The following is a 19,756-nucleotide window of genomic DNA, read 5'->3' on the forward strand; positions in this document are numbered from 1 at the left end:
AATCAGCTCCTGAGCTCTTTGTCCCCAAAGACATCCATGTATCAACTCTTTAGTGCCAGCAAACATTCAAAAAGATATACATTATAGAGTCAAAATTATAGAAATTCATTTTTCATTAACACAGGACAGCAATAGTAGGGATCTTCATTTTTTGAAAGCCCTTCTCTGTTCTGGACACCTCCCCAACTCAAACTGGTATCACTATGTTTTTGGAATAGAAAGTTAAAAAAATTTAGCCAATTGAATGGCATTTTGGCTGGCATCACATTCATCAGCTCAGCTTTCTATTCTGCTCTCTGGTCTGGAGCCTAAATTAGTCCCTGTATCTTTCTCCTTAAACTCCTATCATTACTGTGAAGCCATGTGTTTCGGCAGCTGCTAGCTGATGTGTCTGCCTTCACGAACTGGCAAATGCTTTCTTCAGGTCAAAAAAGAGAAGAAAAAGCAGGGGAAATGGAAATGCAGTGTAATTTTATTCTGTCTGATTAGTTCCTGTCACTAAATTCTTGGGAATAATCCATCTCCTCGAGGTTGCTTATCAAGAACTGTATAATGCATAATCCTTTACCTGAGGTTCAGATAGGAGCCAACTCTGGGGAATGCACTGGTGTTGTGGAAAGCTATTTCACGGCTTACTATACTTCCCTAAGCAGTCAGTTTGCCCCTTAATCTTCCACGTACAGAGGCAGTGGGGAAAGATTTGCAATTAAAATAGCATATGTAGCCTGGAGGAGAATCCAGGAATGAGTAATTGTCTACTCCAAGCAGCGGTGCTGGAGGTTGACCATGTGTGAGCATGGAAAGAGACCCAGAGGCAAAGAGGACTGATTAAGAGCAGCAGGAGGGATGCAAAAGATCACAAGGATCAACCATCAAAAGCAAGACGCAAGAGTAAATATGGAGAACTAGAATTCTTCAAAGAACCGCCAATCCCTATTGGAGTGTTTTATATTGTTGTTAGACTGTATATCTTTATATAACTTTTCACACAGTAGATAAATATTTGTTGAATGGCTGTATGAATGAATAAATGGATGAATAAATGATTCAGGACTTTAAGTCTTAAAATGTGTGGAATTTATCTGTACAATTGAGTCATTATTTCCTGGCAAAATTACACTGAAGGAGCTTTCTGCTGTAGAACACAAGCATGATGGAATTTTGGGTGATGACTGAGAGACAGAATAATTGACTCAGCCAACTCGAAATGAGAATAAACACTTAGGTCTTATTCTGTATCTCAATTATCCTTATAACATTTAAAAAATATTTAAAAAATTTTAAATTAACATTCAAAAAAATGTTAAACGTTTAACATAAACCAGATTTTAGAGGAAGAAAATTAGTTTGTCATGAAGATTAGAGACATTACATGCATTTCAACAGTAAGAAGTTTAATAATGGCTTTGGCAATGCTATCATGTATTTATTAAAATAGACTCAAATGGACTACATTTTACGTGTTACTATGTGGAGCTGAAAATAGAGGTGTACTTTTCTTTTAAAAGGTTTACCAATTCAAGCTTTTTTTTTTTTTTTTTAACTTACTAGAATATACTGGCCTTTGTAAAATTTTAAACTTGTCTCAAATGTATAAGCTGATAGAAACTAAGAGGAATTTGAGTAGCATTTGATTGCTAGGGAAAAAAACTGAGAAAAAGGAAATTAGCAAATGCCAATGGGAAATATTCTGATTATTATCAGTGAGTAATACAAGGAAAGATTCCATGCAGTCTCCTCTGCACTCATTTTTAATAAAATTGAAGAAACCTCAGTCTTTGTAAAAATGTATTGTTTAAACTCAACCTTTGCAAAACAATTCTAGGCAAATAAATTATGTTAACTAAAACTTCTAAAACTTTAAATGTGAGTAAACAGGGCATTTAAAGCTGTGGCATTGAATAGAGCTCTAATCCACTGTGCATGCACACTTCTCTGACACTAAGTTTTTAAAGCTTCTAAGGGAAAATACTGCAATACCAAAAACTGCACTCGAATACTCTACATCTTACAATGTAGTTACATTCCTAGAGAGTCTCTGTCAATTACATCAAAGAATTGGACATTAAATGTCCAAAGATGCCAGCGTAGAGCTGAGCCATGACTCTCATACATGATCCAAAGTTAAGGATCCTCTTAGCCTTTCAGGGTAGCATCACTTGTACTCATCTGAAACACCTACTTCCCCCAGGTAGACTGTCTCGGTCAAAGATGCACAGCTTGTATCCAAATTCATTCTCCAAAACTCCACGGAGGGTCAGTAATACAAATTCTTCTTCTTCAGCATTCCTTGCATAGGATACATAAATATCATATTCCTTCCCATCTAGCAAAAGGAACACAGATCCAATACAAATTAGGAAAGCTTCTCAATAGTATTCCATTTTTTCTTAAATTGAACTTCTGCATATTAGATATTTCCATTTTTCACATATATAAATTATCTGACAGATTTCAGTGTGATTTCCCACTTGTGACAGGTCTCCAGGCAAAATGACTATTTTAAGGTGTAATTGCAAATTTTATCTGATGTGTCTTCTACTCTCATCTCACTGAGTTCGGTTTTTATAGTGGAGAATGAGTAAGGCTTGTCTCATTCAACTATGAATGAACAGAATCAGGATGCACATAGTTAGTCAATCATAGGTGCTGGCAATTAATACCACACAGAAAATTTCTAGTTCCTGTTCTAGGATGTCCCTCACAAATATATCAGAATTATAAAGTGAGCAAAACTTTTAGAAACTGTCTAAATTATTTATACCTGAAGATAACTATAATTAAAAATATACTTAGCTTCAATAAACCAATCTTTCCCAAAGTCGCCTAATTATAAAATCACTTCTCATTAAAAATAAAGGTTATATGTCTCTTCCACAAACCTACTGAATGAGATTCTTTATGGGATGGATCTAAGAATCTGGATGTTTAAATGTCCCATTCTTGTCACCACACGCATGTGCACAAGAACAGTGCTTCTCAAACTTTAATGCATACGTGAATCATTTGGAAATATTGTTAAAATGTAGATTCGGATTCAGAATAGGGGTTATGCTTAAGATTCTCCTTTTAATAAGCTCCCATGCGATGCTGATGTTGCTGCTGCATGCATCACCCTCGAGTACAAAGAGTGTGGACCTGTACTGTCCAATACAGCAGACACAAGCCACTTGGAGATACTGAATACCTGAAATGCAGGTGGTCTGAATTGAGACATACTGTAAGTGTAAAATACAATACACACTGAATTTTGAAGTTATTTAGTACCAAATGTAAGACTAAAATATCTTCACTAGCTTTTTAACATTAACCCCATGCTGAAATGTTAATATTTTTAATACATTGGGTTGAATAAGATACACTATTAAAATTATTTTCACTTTCTTTTTACTTTTCCTAATGTGACCACTAGAAAGTTATAAATTACTTATGTGGCTTACATTAATTCTATTTGGACAGTGCTAATCTAGACTAAATCACATATTGAGTCAAGAAAGCAGAATTAACACACATTAGAAAGATTTTCAATAGTAAGGGCTGAGACAAAAGGTAATCTGATTAAATCTTCCAATTAATCTAGGTTTTACCAAGCCAATATGTTTTCTAAAGATGACAGTAGAAAAGATTTACATCCAGCTTCCATTACTCACCTAAAATGGTTTCATCTGTTCCAAAATGAGCCCGGTAAAATAGGACCATCTCCAGCCAGTAGACATGGTAAATGACAATGAGGATCACCACTAGCAAGACTGTGGCTCCAAAACCACATGCCAGTTCCACTGTGTATCTTGGAGCTATCACTGGAGTGAACAACAGAGAAACAGAATTGATTTCTATGTGGTGATCACAGAGATCCATTATCCTGAAAATAGCTGGATAAGCCAAGTAGCTGAGCAGTGAACCTGACGTATGTGTGTGAACAAGCAGAGATAACACGGTAGAGTTTAAACCCTATGTTTTAATACTAGACATATTTATCTATTTGTTTCCAGTACCTGGCACAGAAGGCATTTTTAACTATTAGATGGTTGAATAGACTTCGATGATATACAAATTAAAACAGAACCTTAGCATTGGGAATGATTTAGAAGGTCATCTAATTCACAATCTGACACCTGAATCTCCTCAAAAATATTTGTGAAATATGTAATTCCATCCTCTGTTTATCCATCTCTTGGGATGGAATCCTTACTACTGCCTGGACAAGCCTAGGATATTGATAGAATTTTAATTGTTGGAACAGTTGAATTGAGCAAAATCTCAATTGAGCAAAATCAAAAATTCCATTAGTCTTAATTTCATCCTTTTGTCCAGTGCCGTATGGAAGAAATTTAATTCCTTTTCCTTTATACTTGGAAATAGGCCTCAAAAATCTTATTTTCATTAGGCAGAAACAGAGGGTATCCATCAAATGCTCAGTAGGCTTGGCTCTGAAAGTATCTCCAGGTCTTCAGTTCTAGGATACATATTCCAAAGATTGACTTGCAACACCCAGGTGTGGACAGATTTCAACATTATCTGCTTATTTTTATACTATAGGCACCTTAGCAGTTTCTTTGGAATTATTCAGAAATAGAGTGAGGTAATCCCCAATTACCTAAAAGCTAGATATTAACTCAGCCCTATAAATAAGATCTGTAAACCGCCAACCACCTCTGTCTCATTTACCAATGCTCTTTCCTCAAAAACATCAGGAAGATTTAATTTCATGCCTTTGCTCATGCTGTGGCTTCTGGCTGGAATATTCCTTTCTCTTTCTTTAGTCTTCAAGACCATTCTCAAATATCACTATTTTGTACGTGCTTTTCTAGAACAAAACTCTTCTCGCAACCTGACCTCTGCTTGGCAGAAATTTCCACTGTTCCCTTTATTTACAATTTTATTACAGCATTTTTATTATATTGTAATTTGTCTACAAGCTTGGATCTCCACTCTCTCTCACTCCCCACTAAACTCTGCCTTGACAGTCTTCTGGGTAGAGACTATGTCGCCTTCATGCATCCTACCCTTAGAACACCCAGGATCTCAATGAACATTTCCAGATAAAACACGGTACACTTCTGGGATGTTTAAAAGAAATCGAGTACTATACTGAGTATCAACAACTTCATTTGGCTGCTTAGTAGCTTGTGATAACGAAGTTGAAGAGGTTGAAAAAGGAACAGAATATTTACTGAATCTGAAGCAGGAGTGGCTTAATTATGTAATAGTTGATTTGACAATTACTTTTTAACATCTACTATTTGCCAGAAGCTGTTGGGGATACAATGGTGGTGATGTCTGGTCTCTTTGGGATAATATTCTAATGCGGGGAAATAAATATATAAGACAATTATAAATATATAAGACAATTAGTTTTAGATAGTGATCTGTGCTGTTAAGGAAATAAACCAGGGTGGGGTGATGGCGGTGACCGAGAGCTGGGGTTGGGACAGGAGAGGTAGATTAGCTAGGGTGGTGAGAAAAGGCCTCTGTGAGCACCTGAACATCCTAGGTGTTAAGTGTTTTCCGAGACAAGGTGTAGAAGAATTGTGTTCAAAGCCAGGGTTGTTATCAAGGTTCCCTGACTCCAAAGTCCAGAGATCTTTGCACAACGCTACCAGGAAGTTCAATTATTGATCAGACACTAGCAGAAAAATCCCTTCGAAAATAGGTATCTACCCTAAGGGGAAAATGGTAAGCAGCCTGGAGCTGAGCCTGAAGGTCTCTAATTAAAGGGCAAATCACGGAGTTTTGAGTTCATGATACCAAACTCAGGAGACTAATCCTACCGCAGATATAGCCTGGGACTCAGTTGTGCAGAAGTTTGATCAGGTACTCTGGTACTCACTCCATGAACAATGGGCATTTAAAAAAAGAAAACTCCATCATCAAATGCCAGAAGCTAGGTCAGTGCACTTGTTGAGAGCTTACTAAGATCAATTTGGGTAGCTGGCATGAAAACTGCTGTCTGCTTGGTATTTCTGAGTACAAGCTATGTTAACAGTACATTGAGGTAATTCCCACTGTCATCTTCATTATTTGCTCAGTTATTTTGGCTCCCTCTGGGTGGACATTTTGTAATAGGGAGAAAAAAAAAATAGGTCAGTGGATGCACTTACCTGAAATGGATTTTGTAAAAATATCAATAGATATCTTGCTTAATGATCAGGAGATCAATTACTCTCATAATTTTCCCTCTGCCACATTCATTTTACCACTGCCTATTTTATTGCTTGTGGGGCTTTTTAATTTTGTTTTGTGCCATAAAATTACATGTGTCATATTTACAGATTATGTTTTGTGGGGCCATGTTGATGATATCAAGAAGTTCTAATGCTATTTAACTAATTGAACTCTTAAGATAAATAATCCACAGGCCTGAATTTTTAAACGGCTTGAATCACATGCAGGAAGTGCTCTAAAAAGCTTTCACATAAAGCTTTGCTGGCTTGCAGCTAAAGGGTGACCCTCAGCCCACATTTTCTGTCTGCCCCAGCTGGAACCGCTGATGTTTTGGCATAAAGATTTTATTCTGATGCAATCCTAGAACAAAGGGTTTCCAATCAGGAAAGGGCGATGCAATTTGCCCAAACTGGACTTTTCAACTGCTTCTTTCTTTGATCTCACTGATAATCTGATTCAGGATGTAGCCAAATTTAGCTACTTGTTCTGCTGTTATTCCCTGAATCAGAATTCCCTCCATCCCTTTTGCAATTCTATAAGAATACTAGCTCCAGAGCCCAAATTTCCAGCTAACTACCCTTGGTTAAACCAGTCCAATATTTTAGCTCTAGTCTTTTTCCCTGTTTCAAGTTATTGGTCTACAATCTTGTTTCTCCCTGGAAACCTAAGTTATTATCTTCATCTTCGGTATTGTAGTTGGGGTCTTGCTATCCATGAGACTCTGAACCAAATAGCAGCGGCTTGGACTTCCAAGCTGCCACAGAACCTGTCTGTTCTTTGCTAAATTGCTGGGAGTTCTTGATAATTTTTAGAACTGTGGTAATGACCATTTTCCCAAATCACAAACAAAGAGAATGCTTTATCTAAATGATAGTAAACCAGAGACCTATGACTGCATGGATCTGCAGACCTGATTTGTTTGGGTATCACATGTGTTAAAACTTGGGTACTTTGGACTTTAGCTTCTGGCCTTAGAGGAATAATTGATACTGGAGTAGCCTTCTCTTTATAAGATTGAAAATAACAATTTTTCAAATATGGATAACTGGTAGTGCCAGAGGGTGATCTGTGAGTGAAAGGATACAAAAACGATCACTATGGCTTTTTGCCTGAAGGCAGTTTTGGGACTGCAACACAGAAAGGGGAAAAACAAAAGAAGTACAGTGGTTACAATGAGCTAAGGAGATGGAAAATAGAGTCCAGGACTATTGAATTTTCAGGCCTGGGTACTGGAGAGAAGAAAACAGTGCAGAAAAGAGCTCTGGAAATCCACAAATATTTGGAAAAATACAAAGCTTTGTATATTCAGGGTGACACTTCACAAGGTCAGTCAAAGAGTAACTAACAGTGAAAAAAAACTACCGGGAAAGAAATGACTACTAGGGAGCTAGGAAATGATCAACTCCAGGAGTCCATGTAGGGCTGGAAGACATTTCAGTTAAGGCCACTTAGAGAGAAGAAACTTTAAGGAGACTATTAAGTATTAAGTATTAAGGAGAGACCTCAGATAGCCTATGCCTTAGATACAGGTCCAATTTAGCCTTAGAGAAAAGGCTATTTTAGACCTACTCTAGCAAAGATAAGCAAAATGCTTCCAAAAAAGCAAGCTGTTATGCAGTAAACTAACTACCCGCTACAACAAAACTTAACACTGACTTACAAAATTCAGACACTCAATAATGTAAGATCCATAATGTCCAGCATAGGATTAAAAAATAAAAAACTAGACAGAAGAAAAAGCAAAACAAATGACCCATAATCAGAAGAAAAATCAGCCAATAAAAACAGAACGACAATTAACAAAGATGACAGAATTAGCAGCTCAATGCTTTAAAATGAATATTATAAATGCGTCTGTTGAATTTTTTTTAAAAAAGTCCATGAACATTATAAGAGCAAATAGGAAATATCAATACAGACATTTTGACGGAGAAACACAAATTCAAAAACTGAAAAATAAAATTCTGAAATTAAAAATGCTTTAAATTAGGTATCAAAAAAGAAATGATCAGTGGACACCAGAAATTATCCTAATTGAAACACAGAGGGGAAAAAAGAATGAAACAAAAATGAGAACCTCAGTAACCTGTGGGACAACACTGAATGGTCTTTCCTAAATTTAACTGCAGTACCAGAAGAAGAGAAAGGAATGAATAAATGAAAAAAATGAGCAAAATCTATTTGAAGAAACAATGGCTGAAATCTTTTCAAATTAAACAAAAAATATAAACTCACAGAACCAAGCAATATTAATAATTCAAAATAAGAGCCATACAAATAAAACCACACCAAAGGATACCATAATATAATTTTGAAAATCAATGCAGAAGAGAAAAATCTTAAAATTTGCCAAACAAAAAGAGATGAGACAGACATAAAGGGAACAATAATAAAAAAATCCAAACTGCCCAATTCACATTAGAAATATTAGCCAGAATACACTGAAAATGACATCTGTAAAGGGCTGAAAGAAAAAAAAGAAAAAGAAAAGCAAAACTTCCAACCTTCATTATATATCCAGTAAAAATATCGACAAAGGAACCAGAGCAACAGAATGAAGAAATGAAAATCCTTCCAACAAATTGTGCTGGAATTGCATATCCATAGAAGAAGAGATTGAACTTCAATTCCTACCTCATACCATATCCCCCTAAAAAATAACTGGAGATGGATCATAGACCACCCCCCAAAAAAGCTGAAACGTCATGATTTTGGGGCGTGCAGAGATTTCCTGGAACACAAAAAGCGATAATCATTAAAGGAAATGCTAATAAATTACACCTCATGATGAGTAAGAACCTCTGTTCATTAAAACATACCATTAAAGAAAGGAATTGGCATGACACCGACTGGGAAAATGTATTTGCAAAACACGTACCTGACAAAGGACTGGTATCCAGAACAGATACAAAACTCCTAAGATTCAAAAATGAAAACGCAAACAACCCACTTATAAAATACACAAAATATTTCAACAGATATATCAACAAAGAAGATACCAAGGACCAATAAGCACCTGAAAAAGGGCTCAGCATCTTTAGTCATCAAACTTGAGTTATGCAATTTGTCACTATGCAAACTTTAACTAAAAAAAAGCAAGAGAATTGTAAATAAACATTAAAATCTAGATAATACAAGATGCTTAAATGTTAGGTGATAACTTTACTGATGTCTGCAATTTCTTTAGAGGTATTAAAAAATGAGATGGGGGCTGGCCGAAGTGTGCTATACTTCGGCAGCGCAGGGTATGTAGGTTCGGATCCCAGGCACGGACCTGGCACTGCTCATCAAGCCAAGCTCTGGCAGCATCCCACATAAAATAGAGGAACATTGGCAACAGATGTTAGCTCAGGGCCAATCTTCCTCACACACACACAAAAATAAGATGCATTAATGGATGCATAGAGGAATGGATAGATGCATAGATACATGATAAAACAAAGAGCAAACAAGGAGCAAAATGATGGAATCTAGGTGGGGTACATGACTGCTCACTGTACAATTCTCCCAAATCTTCCATGAATTTGAAAACTTTCTTAATAAATTATTGAAATATAAAAAGTAAGATGAAATAAGACACTTTTAGATTAAAATAAAGCCAAGAATTTGTAACCAGCAGATGTGCACCACCAGAAATATTAAATAGTTCTCAGACTAAAATGTTATCAAGAATGAATAATGCCAGAAATGGAAAACACGTAAATAAATACAAAAATCTTTTCCCTCAGTTCTTAATTTCTTTAAAAGATAATTATTTAAAGCAAAAATAATACCAATGTATTGTGGTATTTATAATATATGCGAAACTACAATATATTATAAAAAAACAAAAGTCAGGAGAGAAGAAATGAAAGTATGCCATTGTAAGTTTCTCATAAATTATGTAAAGTGATTGATTCAGGATGGATTGTGATAAGATCAAGATAAATATTGCAAATTCTAGAGGAAAAAAAAAAGGTAGAGCCAATAGGCTAAGAGAGGGGATAAAGTAGAATACTAAGAAATTATCAATCCACCAGAAGGCAGGAAAGAAGGAAAAAAACAAAGAATAGTTGCAACAAGTCCACAACAAATAGCGAGATGGCAGACGTAAAGCCAATAACGCTAATAATTATATTAAAGATTAATGGACTAGAAATAGAAATTAAAAGAGAAAATAGAATAGATAAGAAATCAAGACTCAATAATATGCTGTCTATAAGAAATATATATTAAATATGAAGACATTGATAGATAAAATAAAAAGATGGAAAAGGATATATCCTACAAATACTAATTATAAGAAATTTAGAATGGCTAAATTACTATCACACCGAATATTAAGAGAAAAAAATAAACAGAACACAACTTAAAAGAGTCAATTCATCAAAAAGGCATAACAATCCTAGATGTGTATGTACCCAATAACACAGTTCCAAAATGTGTGAAGCAAATACTGACAGACTGACGGAATTACAAAAATCCATAATTCTATGTGAAGATTTCAATACCTCTTTCTCTTTCAAAAATTGAAAGATTAAGTACATTAAAAAAAATCAGTAAATATACAGAAGACTTGTACATCACTGACACCAATTGATTTAACTGACATTTATAAAACACCAAAACTACAGCACACACATCTTTTTCAAATGGATGTGAAATATTTACCAAGACAGACAATCTACTGGTACTTAAAAAAAAAGACACCAATAAACTGAAAAGGAATGAAATGATAAAGAATTTATTTTTTGGCCACAACAGAATTAAATTAGAAATTAGAATCAAGTGTGCAGCCATGTGCTAAATTCTTGTTACCTGCTCCCTCCAATCTCACACACACACTGGGAGTTGAGTATCTGAAAGATGAGAAGAGGAAGGCTTGGACCAGTCAGTACCAGAGCCAGAACTTGAACTTAGGTCTGTCTAACACCAAAATATATGTTCCTCCCACTCCACCATACAGTTTTCCCAGAGAGTTCTAAGTCAGAGAAACCCTTCCCTGACTTGTAATTATCTAAACTTAGATGACAATATGAAATATTACCAATTACTTTACCAAGATCAAGAGTGAACACAAACTCAGTTCTAAAATTCAAATAAATTTTAATAATTACATAACATAATAAAAAAAAGGTTGTCTGGAAAATCCCCAAATATGGATAAATTAAGTAACACAGTTCTAAATAAACCATGGGTCAAAAAACTTATAAGGAAAATTAGAAAATATTTAGAATTGAATGATAATGAAAATTCAGCATTTCATCATTTGTGTTTCAGCTAAAGTAGTCCTATGAGAGCAATTTGTAGCTCTGAAGGCTTACATTAAAAAGCAAGAACTATTTAAAATCAGTGATGTGGCTTGCATCTTAAGATTGTAGAAAAAGAAGAGCAAATTAAATGCAAAGTAAGCAAAGGAGAAAATGAATGAAATGCAAAATAGATAAAAAAATAGAGAAAAATAAATGAGAACACATTTGTTCATGGAAAAAAATAGTAAAATTAGGAAACATCTATCTTGAATGATGAAGAACAAATGGGCAAAAATACAAATTACTAATATCAGGAATGACAAAAGGAGAAACACTATAGATCTTGCAGACATTAAAAGGATAATAAGGAAATAATGTAAAAGAACTATGCCAAAAATGTGACAACTTAGATGAAACAGAAAAAAATTCTTTGAAAGACAAATTCCAAAAATTGAAGAAGAAACAGAAAATCTGAATAACTACTAAAGAAACTGAATTCATAATTAAAATCTTTATCATAAAGAAGACAACAGGCCCTGATAGTTTCATAGGTAACTTTCAAATATTCAAGCAAGAAACAATATCAATTTTACATATAAGTTTTTAGACAATGAACATCATCCAGTTCATACCACGAGGCCAGCATAAGATCGATACTAGTCAAACGTATTACAAGAAAAGAAAACTACAGACCAATATCCTTCATGAACAAAGATATGAGCAAAATCGTCAACATGAGCAAAATCCTTAACAAAATATTAGTAAATCAAATTCAGCAACATATAAAAAGGAAAATAATTCATGATGATGTGGGGGTTTATCCCGGGAATGAAAGATTGGATCAACAGTTCAAAGTCAGTCACTATAAACCATCACATTGACAAAATTAAAAAGTCATATGATCCTTTCAATGGATGAAGATACAAATTTGACAAATTTCAACAGACACTCATTATAAGAAAAAACTCTCAGCAAACCCAAAACAGAAGATTAGCCCTCATGTAGGATCATCTACAAAATACCTACAAATAACATCATACTTAACATAAAAACTGAATGCTTGGTCTCTAAGACTGGGAACAACGCAGGAATGGCTGTTCTCAGAACTTCTACTGATCACAGTACGGAGGTCAAAAAGAGTGAAACAGGCAGGAAAAGGAAATGAAAGCTATAAAGTTTGGAAAGTAAGGAGTAAAAGTCTGTTTACTTATGGATAATATAGTCAAGTGTGCAGAAAAAGTTAAGAAACCTAAAAAAGAAAACAAACAGAAATTCTATTTAATTAGTGTATTTGGGAAAGTTCAAAGGACCAAGATAAAAACATAACAATTAATTAATTTCACTTCTATTTTCTATCAATCAGCAATTGGAAAATGAAATTTTAAAGATACCATTATATTAGCATCAAAAACACAATATTTAGGGATAAATTTAACAATATGTGTGCAAGACCTGTACACTCAAAGCTAAAAAGAAATAGCATTGCTGAGAAAATTCAATGGGACCTAAATAAACTGAAAGTTATATCATGTTCATGGATTGGAAAACTCAATATTGTTAAAATTTCCATTGTCCCCAAATTGATTTATAAATTTAATGCAATCCCAATGAAATTCCAGCAGGTTTTTTTTTTTTTTTTTGAGGAAGATTAGCCCTGAGCTAACATCTGCTGCCAACCTTCCTCTTTTTGCTGAGGAAGACTGGCCCTGAGCTAACATCTGTGCCCATCTGCCTCTACTTTACATGTGGGACACCTACGCCAGCATGGCTTATGCCAAGCGGTGCCATGTCTGCACCTGGGATCCGAACTGGTGAACCCCGGGCCGCCAAAGTGGAACGTGCGCACTTAACCGCTGCACGACCGGCAGGCCCCCAGCAGGGTCTTATGTAGAAACTGACAAACTGATACTAAAATCTATACAAAAAATATATGTCCCTAGAATAGTCAAATCAGTCTTGGAAAAGAAAAAAGGAGAACATAGAGTATCTGATTTTATGACTTACTTTAAAGCTGTTAATCAAGACAAAGTAATGTTGAAGTAAAGATAGACAAGCAGATTAATAGAACAGGACAGGGAATGTAGAAATAGACCCACATTCAGAATTTATTTTTCTTTTGGCCAAGTTGTCATTCAACTCAATAAAAAAAGTAGAGATTTTTCAATATGAGGCTAGAACAACTGGTTTCTATATGGAAACACCACCACCACTAAGCCTTAATTCATATATCACACTATAAAAAATTAATTTGAAATGAATCATAGGTCTAAGTACAAAAGAAAAATCTATAAATCAACAATTGCTAATATAAGATTTAGAAAGTACTAACTATACGAGAAGAAATTGGTAAAATAGACACCATCAATTTCTTTCTTTTTTTGTGTGTGAGGAAGATTGGCCCTGAGCTAACATCTGTGCCAATCTTCCTCCATGTTGTATATGGGACGCTGCCACAACATGGCTTGATGAGCAGTGAGTAGGTCCATGCCCAGGAGTTGAACCTGCCAACCCCGGGCCACTGAAGCACAGCACATGCACTTAACACCATCAGGCCTGCCCCCATCAAATCTTTTAAAATTCTGCTCATCAAAAGAAAAGGAATTCACAAACGAGGTGAAAATATTTACAAGTCATATATCTGACAAAGGTGATTATACATATACACATATGTATCTCCTACAACTCATTAACAAGCAACCCAATAACAAAATGGGCCAAAGATTTTAATGGACGCGTCACAAAAACAACTATTAATTAATGGTCAATAAATCCATGAAAAAATGCTCAACATCATTAATACATGAGAAATGCAAACTAAAAACACAGTATGATACCAGGACCCATCTACTAGCATGGCTAAAATTTAAGTTTGACAGCTCCAAAAGTTGATGAGGAAGTAGAGTGCCTGGAATTATACACATTGCTAGTGAAAGTGTAAAACAGTATAATCTGTTTGGAAATAGGTTTGGCAGGTTCTCAAACAGTTCAATATACAACTTGCCTTAGTCCCTACCACTTTCCTATCAGGAAACAATGCATGTTTAATCCATTTACATTAGCTGCCTCTCCTTGAATACTATTGTCCTGAGTAAGACCCAGCTTGCTGAACTCCTCTCATTCTAGGCCCTAGCCCCTTCCTGTCATCTTTTTGATGAAGTACACAGAATGCTCTGCCCATGAATTCGGAGAAGGACTCACACATAAAACATATGGATGTGGACACAGACATCACCTCTGAGTTTCAGAATTAGCTGGCCCAGAATAAAAGTAGACAAACCCACAACATCTCTGATACCACTGGATGCACACAGACCCGACTGGATTATAGGTCACCTTCTAGCACAGATCATCTGGTCTAGTGGATGTACTTTTCACTTCACCTTCCTGATGACGTTCATACTAAACCATTCAGAGCAAGACTTCTGTGAAGGGAGTTACTCAAGTAGGTCTGGGGGACAGATTTGCGCATCACTCCTAGATTAAACATTATTTTAATTAATTGTTTTGATTCTCTCCATCTGACAAGTTACTAACTCATGTCATCCTCCATAGCTATTTCCCAAAACACATGCCTCAGAAGATGAGTCCCACAAAATCTTCCATACTTAAAGAATCTGGAGTCAAATATGTTTGAAAAAATCCTTCCTGCTATATTCCAGCCCCCTGCAGGTATTCACACACAACGTTAATCTAGTAGAGACTCTAAGGGGCCCTGAATTAAAGTGACTTGATTGGTTTTGTTTAACCTAGACTTTGACGATACTTACTTGATTATAAAAGCTTTTGTCAAATAACACCTATGAAAATCTCGTGGAAATAATTGTGAGAGGAGCTAAGGCTTGTCGATCATTTAATATACGTGCATATATGCCAATAACTCTGCTGTGTACTTTAAAAGGAATTTAAGAGGTAGTGTAATTATTTTGCCTACTTTAAGTATAAAGAAATTGAAGCTCAGAGAAGTTAAGTGACTTTTTTCTAAGGTCAGAGAGTCACGATGCACAGAAACCAGAATTCCAATACAGGCCATCTGAGTCTAGAGTACAAATAACGAATTGCAATACGATAGAGTCTTAGCGGTGTTCTTAGGAACTAACTTTGGGAAACACCCCTTTATATTATGTAGTTCAGCCTTCTCTCTTTACACTGGCTTCCAAGGTGCAAAAGCAATGAACTATCCAGAACCAATCCACTGAGACTTCTTAAGAGGCATATACACTTCGGGCCTTTGCTCTTTCTAAATTGTAATGAAATGTTAAGGTGAAGCCTTTCATCAGCTTTAAAAAAGGTTTAAACCCATTGTAAACTGTAACATTTATAAATTAACTTTTTTTTTTACTTTTGATATAAATATTACAGGCTATATCTGAACTAGAATCCAGGATAATTCTGAACAACTTGACTGAATGTGTGATAAATCATCACTATCTTTCTCCAGATCACTGAAAAACATTCTTGAAGGGATTAATTGTCTGCGATTCTGCGTTATGTGAGAGACTCAAAGAGAATTTTAGACACAGTCTGTTTCAGGAGCAACAGCTCACACAATAAAGCTTTATAATTTTTATTTGTTATAGAAAAATATAGTAATATCAAGATAGAAATTATTTTTACATCATTTTAAGTCGTAGTTTAAATAATTTTTATTTAAGCAACTGTGGCTAGTGGTATATTATATAAACTTGCTTGAATATTAATACATAGTGTTTAAAAAGATTGTTTTAAAATTATATTTTTGAGAATATAGCATACTTTACTTGCATACAATTACATGGCTGCTATTTATGCTTCATTATTATAGAAAATGCTTCTAAAAATATCGATGGGTACATAAATCTCTTTCTGTTGGTCAGGAAAAATTCCCAAAGTATTAAGTCATATGGTATGATCATTTTTACGACTCTTGAACTCTGCCATCAGTGATTTCTAAAAGGGTCTTTACAATTCACCAACAATATGTGATTCTACCAGTTTTATTATATCTTTAGCAGTTTTGAATATTTTCTTTATTTTTTATGACTATGCCTCATTATCACAATAATATGAATTTTTTAGTCACATTTGGGCACTAAGTTACTAAAACTATTAGAAACAATATTTTGAGTATCTTTACATACATAGGAACTTTCTCTCAAGAGTTTTCATTCAATTTTGATTCACTACTATACGTCAGATGTACTAGGAGCTGGAGCGCTCTCCTTCTCAACTTCTTTTTTTCCTTATTCACCACAATGTTACATTTGGAGTTCACAGATTCATCCGCTGAATGCATCCATTACCTTTCTGTTTCACCTTGGCTGGTTTGTCAACCTCCCCTTTGGCATTTCTAGCATGACAGACATAGTTGCGCTTGAGATCCTCAGCAGTAACTTTCTTGATGCTCAATATCTGAGTTCTCCATTCATCTTCTGTTAGAGTCTGACTTACACTAGAAACAGGGGAAAGAAAATCAAAGCATTAGTGAGACTGAAGGGCCATGTGCTGTGTGTGAATCAGACAAGTAGACAACTACAGAGCCCCTAGGGGAGAGTAGACTGAATTCAATATGCTGAGCTGCCTGTGATCCAACAGTTACAAAAGGAGAATAGCTTCCAGATCCAACACTATTCTTTACCATCTATATTACACAGTCCCAAAACCTAGATCAAATCTCAGCATTGGCATATCATACTATAGATCTCTCTTCAAGGCAAAATATCTCCTTCCCTCATACTTCTGAGGCAGGAAGCTTTTGAGGCCAGAACCATTTGGGTGTTGGTCCAAGCTTTACCACTTACTGACTATATACTTGGGGCAGGGTAACAATCTTTCCACATCTTGAGTTCTTCCTTTGAAAAAGAGGAAAGTAGCAATGCCTACATGGTGCATTACACGTATTAACTTTCCCAAGAATTCTGAGGATTGAGTATGTTAATGTGTAAGTACTAGAACAATGCTTAATAAATACTCATACAGGCTATTACTATGATCCCACAATAATAGTTGATGCACTTCAGGAATTCCCAAAGCTTGGCTTTTGAACATACGTAGAATATTTTGATCAAAATACTGAAAACTCACAGTTAAATCCTAATATATAAAAAGAAGAAACTTCTCAGAGCAAGTGAACTTTGTAAAAATAAATATATCCAAATCTCAGGAAGGCAGAGCTCAAGTGCTTTGGGTACAAGATCAAGATTTAAAAATCCCTTTGAACTACTTTGCTCAAAAGGGAAAAAAAATATCTCTCCTACAGCTGACCGCCACCCAGATTCTCCTTCTGATAAGGCTTATGGTTAGTCTCCAGAACTTGGTTAAGGGCTGCCAAGGGTTTAGCCTAAGCTTAACTGCATGGCTCAGCTATGAACATTACGTGTTTCAACAGCAGCAAGGAGCAACAGCATGACTTTCATTAGTATTCATTCATTATCATTATGAGGCTAGGAAGCACATTGTTCAGAATTACTGAAATGATCAATAATTCTTCCTCTGTGCCTCCAGCCACAATTTATCAATTTTCATCAATTTACTTCTGCCAAAACTGCTCCAATTTTAGGAAGCTGCTTCTGTACCTCTGAATATGCTCTGCATCTCTAACCTCCAGGCTTTTGCATATGATGCTCCTTCTACCAGGAATAGTGTTTCCATTTCTTTAGTTAATTTCTTCTCATCCTTCAAATCTTTATTTAGGTGCTGTACCATCTGAGAAACATCACCTAACCCTCTAAAACTGCCTGGAATCCCCAAATAAAACATCCCATAACATCCAATACTTCCCAGTCATTGCATTCATCACATTATATTGAAATTTCTGCTCTATCATTGCTACTCCTGTAAAATCTACCTAGTTTGGGACTAAGTACCTTGCATAGTACTGGATGCAAGGTGGACATTTTATAACTTCTGCAAAAAGTCCGAGTTTACTATTAGGAAAGAAATATCCTTTAAATTCTACAAGTTCAGATAGCCTAAGATCTATATGCACATCCTGATAAGGATTAAGGTCCTGGAATTACTTTGTCATGTAGGTGGTCAGCTGCTTATTTCTATTAATTGCTGCAGAGAACCAATTGTTCTCTTGCAGTGGTATGCTTTATTTATAGCGGAACCTTTTGTCTTCAAAGATCCATATTTTCCTCCTTACCAACCAATCCCCTTCAAAAGAAACTCATGTTTATTTAAAAATAAAATGACTCAGGTTGTTATTTTAAGAGTGAGCTATATCACTACCCCATGCACTTTTAAAATAAAATTTAAAGAACATAAATGCATTTGATCAATATTAAAAAAATACCCATCAACGATAAATGTGACATACATACTGTGTGAATTAAAGAACAGGAGGAAGAAGATAGGAAACACATGCCTAGTGTAAGACAAGAAACTAACAGTTATCTGAAGCACGAATACATTCGCCTGAACTCCAAACTTGAGAACGAGAAGAACAGGGCCACACTGACAGGCTTTCATCTACCCACAATCCTATATTGTAGCCTTTTCATTCATGCAAGATATGCATTCCATCTACTTTTAAGTGGGTATCATAAATGTGTGATCAGCAGATGGCATCTGGGCCTCAGGTTGCAAGTCCAGTAATCCTGCTTTGGAATGCAGCCACTAAAGACTTGAAAATCTTGCTGACTTTTGTTAACGATAGGCAAAAATGAGAATTTTAATTTTCATTGATTAGTATACACCAGAGGGCATTAGATTGAGGGACAAAGGTTAGTCACCCCCCTGCCTGCGCCAAGGATACCTTTCATTAACAGTTACGTCCAGAGTGGTGTCATCTGGCTTTTTTCCATCAATGGTCCACCAAATCTCATTGCGAGAGTCCTTCAGGAAAGTAAAAAAGACTTTACAAGGGATGAGTAGCTCCTCTCCTAAAAAAAACAAATTAACCCATCAGTTTGTAACTTTCACATGGCTATATAGGTTCTACTTTGTGGCTAATTAGAAGCTATAAAAATTACATGCACCTAAAACCCTACTTCTGACTAATTTTCAAGTGGGCTTCTGTAAGGCAATGTACCATACTTCATTCCCAAACAAACAAAACCAAGAAAAGAAAGGCAGAAACTTTGTACACTAGAACAACCATCTTTTGATACAATCAACATATGTTCTAAAATGAAAATACTTGTTCAAAAAGGCTCCAACACAGGGCCTGCCTGGTTCGTGCGCTCCACTTCCGCGGCCCAGGCCGGTTAGGATCCTGGGCACAGACCTACACACAGCTTATCAAGCCATGTTGTGGCAGGCGTCTCACACATAAAGTAGAGGAAGGTGGCTGCAGATGTGAGCTCAGGGCCAGTCTTCCTCAGCAAAAAGAGAAGGATTGGCCGCAGATGTCAGCTCAGGGCTAATCTTCCCTGGAAAAC

At 35.7% G+C, this 19,756-nt stretch overlaps 1 protein-coding gene across 1 annotated transcript in view; it reads right to left on the reverse strand.

The window, feature by feature from the left end:
• The window catches only part of IL1RAP (interleukin 1 receptor accessory protein), a 121,071-nt gene that overhangs the window by 3,718 nt on the left and 97,597 nt on the right, over positions 1-19,756 (reverse strand). Inside the window, exons 7-10 of the mRNA XM_046659442.1 lie at positions 19,132-19,258; positions 16,676-16,824; positions 3,651-3,800; positions 2,183-2,326 (exon numbers count right to left, since the gene is read on the reverse strand). Coding sequence (XP_046515398.1) covers positions 2,183-2,326; positions 3,651-3,800; positions 16,676-16,824; positions 19,132-19,258 — 570 coding nt within the window. The remainder of the gene's footprint in view (positions 1-2,182; positions 2,327-3,650; positions 3,801-16,675; positions 16,825-19,131; positions 19,259-19,756) is intronic.

Source organism: Equus quagga, chromosome 4 (genome assembly GCF_021613505.1).
Source record: "Equus quagga isolate Etosha38 chromosome 4, UCLA_HA_Equagga_1.0, whole genome shotgun sequence".
Taxonomy (NCBI): Eukaryota; Metazoa; Chordata; class Mammalia; order Perissodactyla; family Equidae; genus Equus; species Equus quagga.